Raw genomic sequence first — 12,321 nt, forward strand, 5'->3', positions numbered from 1 at the left:
ACTTTCAGTTTTACCCATATCAATCTAGAGTTTACTTTCTTACACTCTATCACATACTCCCACCACTCCTGTTTCAGGAGTAGTTCTACTCCTTCCCTTGCTCTTGTCCTCTCACTAACCCCTGACTTTACTCACAAGACATTCCCAAACCACTCTTCCCCTTTACCCTTGAGATTCGTTTCACTCAGAGCCAAAACATCCAGGTTCCTTTCCTCAAACATACTTCCTATCTCTCCTTTTTTCTCATCTTAGTTACATCCCCACACACTTAGACACCCCAATCTGAGCCTTAGAGGAGGATGAGCACTCCTCGCGTGACTCCTTCTTCTGTTTCCCCTTTTAGAAAGTTAAAATACAAGGAGGGGATGGTTTCTAGCCCCCGCTCCTGTCCCCTTTAGTCGCCTTCTACGACACATGAGGAATGCGTGGGAAGTATTATTTCTCCCCTATCCTCAGGATAGGGGAGAATATATATATATATATATATATATATATATATATATATATATATATATATATATATATATATATATATATATATATATATATATATATATATATATATATTATCCCTGGGGATAGGGGATTAAGAATACTTCCTACGTATTCCCTGCGTGTCGTAGAAGGCGACTAAAAGGGGAGGGAGCGGGGGGCTGGAAATCCTCCCCTCTCGTTTTTTTTTTTTTTAATTTTCCAAAAGAAGGAACAGAGAATTGGGCCAGGTGAGGGTATTCCCTCAAGGGCCCAATCCTCTGTTCTTAATGCTACCTCGCTAACGCGGGAAATGGCGAATAGTTTAAAAGAAAGAAAGAAAATATATATATATATATATATATATATATATATATATATATATATATATATATGTATGTATATATATATATATATTGTTTTCTGTACAAGTGAAAAATCTTTGCCAAGAGCATATAAGAGCAGAAGGCGTTAGAGGAACACTAGAAAAGTGCGAAACACACATCTTGGTCAACGTAATCAAATGATGGTTTAGATGTGAACTGTTTTGTATCATTTACTTACGCGATAAGAAGACTGACTGTTTGAAAGGAATATAGAATGAAATAATCATTAAAAGTTACACAGCTCATTTAATTTACATCTGTACAATAAAGAAAGGCTATTATTAATACTAAGAAAGATTTTGTGGTATTTTGTAATAACAGCAGAGTAAAGACACAGGACCTCCTGTTACTCGTGGCAGCCAGGCCAACCCGTCACCTACCTCACCTTGTGCAATGTTCTCTGGTATATGGCTCGTATTGCTGTAATCTGGGATGAGCATATGAATATCGTCAGTGTCCTGCATTGTAGCTCCCACCTATAATTACAGGCTTTGAAGAAAAATAAGTCTCTTCTTTACACTGTTGAAGGCGACGTATAATTTTCATATTGGATGCTGACGGCCTTTTAATGGCAAACCCCCATATCTAATGTTCCCAGTGCATGTTCATGACTCTGGTGATCCCGCACACCTCTGGATTATTAATGAAGATAAGCCATTGGCTGGTCATCCAGTACACCTTTTAACTGACGTTTAGCACAAGCCAGTCACTGGTGAATTTATGCACTTTTTTTTTTATTTACACGTGAACACAGACCAGTGTATCTACTTGGCCTAAACAAACCTTAGCTCCTAGTTAACACAAACCATTGACTGGTGAACCAGAACATCTTTTAGCTACCACTGAACATAGGCCTGTAACTGGTGAGCCTACACACCCTTGCCTACCTCTCAATGTAAGTTTGCAACCGGTGAAGCTGCACACCTCTTAACTACAAAGGAAAACAAGCCTTTAATTGTCTGACTTGGACTGTCTTTACTACCACTCAACATAAGCTTGTTTATGGTAAACTTACATACCCTTGGCTACCATTATACACACATCTGTGACTGGTGAGCCTGCACACATCTTGGCTACTGCTTAATACATCCAGTGACTGGTCGGTCCACACGGTACTTGGCTACCACCAGACACATGCCTGTGCCTACCTAGCCTCCACACCTATAAGATACCACCAGACATATGCCTGAGACTACGTAGCCTCCACACATCTAGGCTAATACCAGACACAAGCATGTGACTGGCTAGCCTCTACTCCAATAGACTACCTCCAGACATGTGCCCGTGACTGGTTAGCCTCCACACTGCTTGGCTAGCACTAAAAAAAAATCTTTAAAACAATGAAATACCAATATGAAGTAAATACAACATGTAATATAAAAGTAGCACTGTATAAACTATATATGTTGTTCGTCAGCATGTAGACACAAGTGGAGCAACATCTTCACCATCTGAGAGAGAGAGAGAGAGAGAGAGAGAGAGAGAGAGAGAGAGAGAGAGAGAGAGAGAGAGAGAGAGAGAGAGAGAGAGAGAGAGAGAGAGAGAGAGAGGTGCCGTAACCTCAGCACTATCAGCCGTGACCAGCAAACGATATCTTTCTCAACATCACCAGTGATCAAGAAACGTTATCATTACCCATGATGACCAAACATGTCCTTTTCAGGATCATGATGGCCAACAAATATCCTCATCAACATCTGAAAAATAACAATGTTCTCAACTTGTTATCCTCAACACCAGCCGGGATGAACAAGTAACGTACTCAACAGCGTTAGCAGAAGCTGTCTTCTCTTTTTCACCGGTTGTAGCGACCATGGTGGGCTGTGGCCAACATCCCTAACAAACATGCCAAGTCCTTGGCCATTTCACTCGTTCCCCCCTTCATGAACATCAGCCATGACAAGCATGCCATATTCCCGTCAGCATCAGTCGCTACCATGCTATCAACTTTCCATTCTTATCAACATGAGCCGTGTTCTCGTCAGCATCAGTCGTGACTACGTCGTCCCTCGTCAGTTCCTCGTGACTTAACGTGTAAGTCCTTCTCAGTAACCTTCATCACTAACACGCCAGGTGGTGGCTAGTGTCCGTTGTCATCAACACGTCGTGTCTTGGTATATATGACTTGTGGCCAACACGAGTCCACTTGTCACTCTGTATCAGATCTATTTCAGATTTCTTCACCGAACACTTCAGTGTTTTTCCAATGGATGTATTGCAATGCATTACACAATTTTGAGCTCTAAATGTTTGCACTGTTTGCTCATACTTTACTTCTCGCATTTGCCAGCTGTACTCGTAATATTCAGCAGTTTTCCAGGCTTGTTATGGTAACAGGGAACTATGTTTGGATGCATATTTGAAACACGCCTTTTAGAATTTTTCAAGTGAAGATTATATAATTTCCTCGTCCGTGTTGTAGAGTGTGCAGCCTTAGTGGTTTCAGTCGTTCCCTGTAATTTAGAATTTTCAGCCTTGCAAGTTGTCAAAGGACTTTACGCACTTTCTGATTCCACAGTTTCATCAACCTTGATATTTTCTTTTTCTTTTTTTTTAACGTCTTACGGTATTTCAATCTGGGGAGTATTACGCTTCTTGAAAATCATCAGTTTTACTTTTGCCTTCTTAAAGGTCTTCAAAATCCAGTCTGCCACATATTTTGAGCAGGCAACTGCTGCTCTGTTCTGCTGGCTGTGGTACGTTCATCAACATCATAGCTCAGATGTCTCGAACATTTTTCTCCCGAGACAAGTTGGGGTGCATTTCTCTCTGGTATTCAGTGTTTTCTTTGTATTGCCTTACTTGTTCCATAACGGAGTCGCGCAAACTTCTCTCGATTACAGAGCATGTTAACATCAGTGGCCGACCGGAAGATATAATTATGTCTGTATGTAGTTTCTCAAAATCAGATACAAATAACATTTCCATACTTACTCATATTATCTACACAAGATGGTACGAAGCAGTGGTTTGCCTTTTGTGACTATGTTAGACAAGCTAATGAGAAACTGTAGAGGCGCAAGTACATTTCTTTGGTGTGTGAACTTAACGTGGAGGCACTGGAAACACGTAGTCTGTAAACATGGTCATATTATCAAAGGCTTTTGCACAGTATATCAAAGCAACATTTAGCCGATTCTCCCGCGCCTCTACAAATGTATCACAAGGTTCAAAGAACGAATGAAGTTATGATTTTCCTGCCATGAAACGATGTTACCCTGGATACTGCATATCAGTTCCATGACATTCTAATGTTGCGTACGTGTTGCCAGTTTTATAGGCTGATTGTTCATGCTTTGTAATGTTTTGTGTCTGTTTATGCGATGTGGGAATACGTGAGTCAATCTCAGTTTCTGGGACTATTCATGAGTCTATGCTCTCTCCAGAGGATAGTTCACGCCCTTGCCAATGTTGTAGAGGTAAAGGGAACAGAGTTTCAGGAGTCTAGTCCCAAAGAAGAATGCATTACAATGCTGACAAGTGCCCTCTCGAGATCCTTGGACGAGGTGACGTAATTGGGGATGTTTGACTTGGTGGGACTGGGATATATGGAAAAGTTGGCTGGGTAGTTCATCCTCAAGGTAAATTTTGGTTTAGTGAACACTTGATTCATTCACTCATCTCCTCACTATCATCGGTCAGTGTCAGTCATAACCAACATGTTCCTGGCCTCCTCCTCATCACCATCAATGTCGTGTCCTGGTCAGTTATAACCACCAAGTCATGTGTGTCCTCCTCCACCACAGTGTCAGTTGTGACCACACCTTGTCCTCGTCAGTATCGACCGTGACCAAAACGATGTCACTTTGTCAGTATGTCATGACCAGTGTGTTGCCCACATGTCAGTTTCATGACCAGCCTACCATATCTCGTAAGTTTTAGTCGTGACCAATATGTAGACTCGTCAGTTTCAGCCGTGACGAACATGTTATGTCTCGTTAGTTTCATTTGTGAACATCAAGTGGATTCATCAGTATCCAACATGTTGACTCGCCAAATTTAGCCGTAACTAACATATGGACTTAAGTTTCAGCCATACCTAACATGTACACTCATCAGTTTCAGCCATAACTAGCGTGTGGACTCGTCAAAATCGGCCGTACCTAACATGTGGAGTCATCAGTTTTAGCCGTAACCAACATGAGGACTCATCAGTTTCAGCCGTACTTAAAATGTAGGCTAATCAGTTTGAGCCATACCTAACATGTGGATTCATCAGTTTCAGCCATAACCAGCATGCGAACTCAACAGCTTTAGCTGTGACCAACATGAGGACTCATCCATTTCAGTCGTGACTAACACGTGTATCCTCTTTAACATCATCTCTGACAAACTTTCTATAAAATCTCTAAGTTAACGAGAAGCAGAACAGAATGACTGTGGTGTCTCAATATTGAAATGAAATGACAGTTCAGACACCTTGCATAAGAGCTCATAACAAAGCACATTTAGCTTTGTCATCTGCTTCTAACAGCACAATATTCTTGCAATGATTTCCTCTGCTACATTACAGCTTTGTTTGAAATTCCCAACTCTCTGGGGACCGGATCATGGGACTGAGTCTTTGCATCTTCTGTAACAATTCTAGGAGTCACAGCTGGTATGATTTAAGTACTAAACATACAAATGATATAATAATGATAATAATAATACCAATAATGATAATAATGATAATAATAATAATAATAATAATAATAATAATAATAATAATAATAATAATAATAATAATAATAATAATAATGATAATAATAATAATAATAATGATAATGATAATGATAATAACATTAATGATAAGCATGATCATTGGAAATGTCTCAGCCAAAGCAACACATTTCTAACCATGAGTGCTTATTCTGGCGTCTGTAATAAGAAGGGCTGTCACAGATTGTGTTTCAAATATGACTTGGACTTAGTTGGCTACACCGAGCAAGCTAAATGGATAGGTAAATCCAGGGAACTCATTAGCAGTATTTATCTTGAACGCTGACTGGTAGAGCACGCAAACAGTTCTTATTAATGAAGACCTGCTGGAATTCTCATCAGTTGGTGTAAAAACTGAATTCAGTTACTTCGCCTGCAGTCATTTCACGCGCACCTTGAGTAATCATTGGTTTGCCAGCAAAGCAGGAGAGATCATTGGCAGATTATAACTTATAAACGACTGTTTGGTTTACATTTTAATAAAATTGTTTGGAATTCAACATAAACCGGATTGTCTGCAAGTTTCTAACCCAATAATCCTTTGACTTATACTAAGTATATTTCATCGACTGGATGTTACACAATGCACAAAAAGATCACTGGTTGTGTGTAATACTTCTTTATTTAGATGTAGCTTGAGACACTGACTGTTCAGACGGGGTGAGTGGTCGTGGGAAGCACCAACAATGCTCTCCAGTTGTCTCTAGTTAATCACATTACTGGGTGGATGAAATCGGAGTGCAATATTGTCGCGTGTTGCTCAATATAAATGGCTAGACAAAATCAGACTCAATTTGATGGATGCAGCTCATTAGTTGGATGTAATTTGAAAAATAATTGACTAAATGTTCCTTTAATATTTTGCTGATCTTTGTCTTAGTTCATCTTAGAGAGCTCATTGGCTAGATGAAACTTGATAGTTTACTGGATAGTAACTAAAGTGCTCTTTTGGCATATGTAGAAGATTTCACCTGCTGAACGTAATCACAGAGGTCATAGTTTGGAGTAGCTACAAATATCATTGGTTAGATTAACTACAGAGTTTTGGGTTGCGTAAAGCTACGGATCTTCTTGGCCAGATTAGCTTAAAGAGTTCATGCATAAGCATAGCTATAGTCACCACCGGCTTGATGCGAACTTGAGCTTACAGTTGGATTTAGTTGATCGCACTGTAGCTCGGGAGTTCTTATTGTAACCGGCCTCTGTGGTAATGGGTATATGATAGTGGTACTCCTGGAAAGTGTTTCATTGACAGCATAATGGAACTGTGGGAGGGGAAAACGCAGAAGCTGAACTGTTTGATCTTACCGTAGTGTAAGATATTTAATACTTCATGGCATGAACCTAGTGGCTAAAATCTATCGTTAATACATATCTGTGTTTATATAAGAAACCAGAAACATGAGGATATAAAGGTCACTTTGCCGAAAAGTATTCAACGCATTGTGCTAACACGTTAATGTACAAGTGAGACATTGGGCGGCGGGGAGAGGTAAGCCAGTGGTCCAGACCTCAGCATATTCAACCACTTGTTGACTCATGAACTTCACAAAGTAACTGAAATGAATAAAACACTATCAACAAGAATCCTCTTGTTCAGGTATGAACCAAACTCATATCGTTGATGAAAGTAGCTTGAGTCAGGCATACACATTGCACTTCTGTAAAGAAAAGACTGGCATTGTTGAGGGCAAAATAGGTATAGTTATTAGTATATGTTGCACGGTGTCCCCACCATCATGTTATGAATACTTTTACTACTTATTTTCTTTTTTTTCAGAGCTTCCTTATGTAAAGAATCGGATGTGAATATGATTAATTTACTGCACTATGTACACTATTTCTCTTGTATGATTTACGATGAATACAAATACTTCTCCAAATATTTTCATCACCATTACTGCACACCTACACAGAGGTGAAGACCTAACAACGATGCCCCAACAAGCTGTCAGAATTTCTGCATTTTAGCTTGGCTGTTAAAAAAGTGATTAATTCATTAAATGATTACACTAATAGAAATGGATCAAAAGGACAAAAGGTTACCAATGAGATACAGAAGGAAGAATCAGATAAGCATAAAATGACACAGAAAAGCCGAGGAGAGGACAACACAAGATAACTAAGACGAATGCATCTCTGAACCATGTTTTGTTGAAGAACGTGTGGCAGACCACCGAGTGAGGATGGTGTGTATGTGTGTGTGGTCACACAACCGTAAATGGGAAAATAGTGAAGTTCCCCTACATTTTCAACCATACACACGCACAGCATATACAAGATGTATATATATCTCCGTGCTCTGTATTATACTTTTTACATAGTCTCAACACCAATTAATTGGTGTAGCCTGTGCCTACACGACCGCCTTCCTGTATGTATATAATAAAATAAACAATATATAATAACTATAGATAATCAGCTTTGTTTTACTAAAAGTACAATAAACTGAATCAAATTAGAGCAAACATAAGGTCGACACCTGTGACGTATTGTCATGCTGAACATAAATGAGGAAGCGACCACAATGACAGCAAGTAAAAACCACTAGACATATCCTGTGATGCCTCACTATGGTTCACACGTGTCAACAAGCAGAAATATTTATTAATTCTTTTCATCTTATAATACACTTGCGGATAGATGATAAAAAGGCATATATAAATACTTGTTTTATCTTACATTAAAAGCCTCTCATCGATGTAAGAATAAAATCTCATGCTAGGCTAGTAAGGGCAAGGCCAGGGATTGTATGATACTGACCTCAGCATACTTCTATTATCATAAGCATATCATCCATTCGCAAGAAGCGTCGTTGCTTTATTTCACACGACAACGCCAACCTCATGTTATCTGGCTAGTTGGTTAGTTATGATCACTGAAGGTCAATTTACATCTGCCGAAGCATTTAGCAACGGCCTAAGGCTTAAATATACCATAAAAATGGCACTTGCATAGGAATATTCTCATATCATATGCGAGATTAAACACAGTATCTGGCCACAGTAACCCGCAGTTAAATAGCCAGTTAGAATAATAGGTGGAACGTGAATGCTGATTGGTGGCAATGCTGCCGTAGGGTGGGACTTGGAAGAGCCTAGCTTTTGAGAGATTCGATGACAAGTGGACGGGGCTATGATGTGTTATCTCTGCTTAACTCTTGAGAGATACAGATTCAATTGACTAGCCATGTTTCCTTCTTCAGGATGGAGCCTTGTTCTCGTTATGTAGCAATGATACCTCACGCATTTCACTGAACATATGAACACCTATTCATAAAGGAACAAAAACAAAATTTCATAAACTGTTCAGAAACAAAATTAAATCTGGTGGTCGACCTCATAATCCCACGTCTTGTGTGAACGTAACGCTGACATATAAACTTCAGAGTCTTCCTAGTCTCACCGAGAAGCCCCTGAGGTGGCGGTTCACAGTCCGTGCGACCTTCAACATGCTGAGGAACATCCCTGACCTGGCCGCCATTTTTCTAATCAACCAGTAGGAAAGAAGCAAGTGTACAGCATTTCCTGGAGAGGAGGGAGGATGGAGGAGTTGACGGTGCTCATATCGACGGCCTGGCCTTCCGACTGTAGTTTTTGGGGAAGTCATCCTCAGGAATGGTCCTGGAAGGTGCCTGTGGGGAGACACAGCGTTAATAATGTGGCTAAGTAATTTTCATATGACATATTTGAATGGGCTCTACTTAGTTATTCTATGATGTCACGAGTAGTTTATGTAGCAACAAGCCTGCTGATAGTTGTCTTAACACAATGATACTTTAGTGTCTGTATCTTTCAAAACAGAGATTCTGAGACAATACAGATTAAGATATGTGAAGAACTTTTGCATTGGAAATGTCTAAAAACCGATGGTTTTTGCTGTAGAAATTGACAAATTGCAATTTCTGGTAATCTAAAAACGAAGAGAAAAACCTCTCCTATAAAAAGAGTTTGGATTCTAATTGCACAGAATCATAAAACAAAACAAATATCTCATATATTATAGGTTCAAATAACATACAAAAGCTCGTAAACTGATAACGCAAATATAAAAGCCGGCAGTTTTGAACTTCATGTTCAACGTCATTTAGATGAGATGACCTAGGAAATATTACCAAAGGATTTCTTTACTTATGTCACATACACTAGCATAACATTTCATGAACCATAGCAAAAAACCATTGCATTAAAACATGTACGCGAGAGCTTTCTGAGTCAATGACATTAGAAGCAGGTGAGGTAGTTAAGACACATCTATGGTAAAGCAAAAGACCATCTTTAGGTTCTTTATGAACATATTAAGCAAAATGATTCTGTAAAGACTGACTGACAGAGAGCACAGAGCACATCTAGGGAGAGCCTTTACAAGCTAGGCAACGGTGTAACTAAAGAGGTGCAAATAGTGTCACTCATGAATCTCAAGCGAAGTATCTATCATGCCTAGACTTAAAACGTATCTATGGCGCTACATTCAACAACTTTAACTTGTATATTGTTCCATATGCTGTTAACGATGCTGGTGAAGAAAAAGTACTTTCCTTTATTCGAAAAAAAATCGTTTGCCCACAAATTCATATCCATTACTACGAATGAAATTAGCTTTAATCAGGATTTCTAATCGAAATAATCAGTCTTGGATTATTCTGAACATCTGTATCAAATCACCTTTTAAACTTCGCTTTTCTAAATTTACGTCTACCTGGCTGTCATTTGATTTACCTCTCATTCGGGAATAACTTTTTGTTGCTCACCGCTGTAGTCTCTCCATTCTGTCAGTCTTTTCATTTCTATTCATGGCGAGGATACACAAGTACACTGCAGAGTCAGGACTATTTCCTTAAACTTAAATTAGAAAGCCGAACCCATGTTTCCAAGAATTTTGTCCGCCCTTTCGATTGTATGGTACAACCTACTTAAATAACCCCCTTACTGGACTTTACTACCTATGCGTTAACTTTTGTATTTATCGATAACTGAATTCATATGCCACTTGTAAGACCAGTCTATCAGTTTGTTTAAGTCAGTTTGCATCTGTGATGTTCAGCATCTGTTGTACATTTATTTCCCAGCTTAGCGTCGTCTGACGAAGCGGCCATTGAAATATATATATATATATATGCTCTGTGGAAGGTATTAAGAATATATGGTGTGGGAGGCAAGTTGTTAGAAGCAGTGAAAAGTTTTTATCGAAGATGTAAGGCATGTGTACGTGTAGGAAGGGAGGAAAGTGATTGGTTCTCATTGAATGTAGGTTTGCGGCAGGGGTGTGTGATGTTTCCATGGTTGTTTAATTTGTTTATGGATGGGGTTGTTAGGGATGTGAATGCAAGAGTTTTGGAAAGAGGGGCAAGTATGAAGTCTGTTGTGGATGAGAGAGCTTGGGAAGTGAGTCAGTTGTTGTTCGCTGATGATACAGCGCTGGTGGCTGATACATGTGAGAAACTGCAGAAGCTGGTGACTGAGTTTGGTAAAGTGTGTGGAAGAAGAAAGTTAAGAGTAAATGTGAATAAGAGCAAGGTAATTAGGTACAGCATGGTTGAGGGTCAAGTCAATTGGGAGGTAAGTTTGAATGGAGAAAAACTGGAGGAAGTAAAGTGTTTTAGATATCTGGGAGTGGATCTGGCAGCGGATGGAACCATGGAAGCGGAAGTGGATCATAGGGTGGGGGAGGGGGCGAAAATCCTGGGAGCCTTGAAGAATGTGTGGAAGTCGAGAACATTATCTCGGAAAGCAAAAATGGGTATGTTTGAAGGAATAGTGGTTCCAACAATGTTGTATGGTTGCGAGGCGTGGGCCTATGGATAGAGTTGTGCGCAGGAGGATGGATGTGCTGGAAATGAGATGTTTGAGGACAATGTGTGGTGTGAGGTGGTTTGATCGAGTAAGTAACGTAAGGGTAAGAGAGATGTGTGGAAATAAAAAGAGCGTGGTTGAGAGAGCAGAAGAGGGTGTTTTGAAATGGTTTGGGCACATGGAGAGAATGAGTGAGGAAAGATTGACCAAGAGGATATAAGTGTCGGAGGTGGAGGGAACGAGGAGAAGTGGGAGACCAAATTGGAGGTGGAAAGATGGAGTGAAAAAGATTTTGTGTGATCGGGGCCTGAACATGCAGGAGGGTGAAAGGAGGGCACGGAATAGAGTGAATTGGATCGATGTGGTATACCGGGGTTGACGTGCTGTCAGTGGATTGAATCAGGGCATGTGAAGCGTCTGGGGTAAACCATGGAAAGCTGTGTAGGTATGTATATTTGCGTGTGTGGACGTATGTATATACATGTGTATGGGGGTGGGTTGGGCCATTTCTTTCGTCTGTTTCCTTGCGCTACCTCACAAACGCGGGAGACAGCGACAAAGCAAAAAAAAAAGAAAAAAAAAAAATATATATATGTATATATATATATATATATATATATATATATATATATATATATATATATATATATATATATATATATATATATATATATATATGATATATATATGAATGATATTATATCATCTATCATACTTAGGAAATTTCCTTAGGAAATGCCTTGATGAACAAGTGATGCCAAGATCTGTCCTACCTCAACGTTTGTTGCAGCTGTCTGGTCGACCATTTGACCAATTTCAAAATATTATTTTAAAGAAAAATATTGAATTAAAGAAACTTGAAATGAAGGAGGCTTTTCGCATTTCAAGAGAGAAGAAACGTGCCTTTCAAATAGCAATACCGACACACTGGAAGAACCGGATGTTGGACTATTGCTATGATGAATTAAGGA

The 12,321-nt window shown here is 39.4% G+C and overlaps 1 protein-coding gene across 3 annotated transcripts in view; it reads right to left on the reverse strand.

Annotated features, from left to right (window-relative positions):
• Positions 1 to 1,083: 1,083 nt before the first annotated feature.
• LOC139765999 (uncharacterized) overlaps positions 1,084 to 12,321 on the reverse strand; it is a 380,415-nt gene continuing 369,177 nt past the window's right edge. For 2 of the 3 annotated variants that reach the window (XM_071694052.1, XM_071694062.1), the window contains one exon: positions 1,084 to 9,192. In XM_071694052.1, coding sequence (XP_071550153.1) covers positions 9,121 to 9,192 — 72 coding nt within the window. In that variant the 3' untranslated portion in view covers positions 1,084 to 9,120. The remainder of the gene's footprint in view (positions 9,193 to 12,321) is intronic. The other variant, XM_071694073.1, reaches the window with a different exon arrangement.

This window comes from Panulirus ornatus, chromosome 4 (assembly GCF_036320965.1).
Source record: "Panulirus ornatus isolate Po-2019 chromosome 4, ASM3632096v1, whole genome shotgun sequence".
NCBI lineage: Eukaryota > Metazoa > Arthropoda > Malacostraca > Decapoda > Palinuridae > Panulirus > Panulirus ornatus.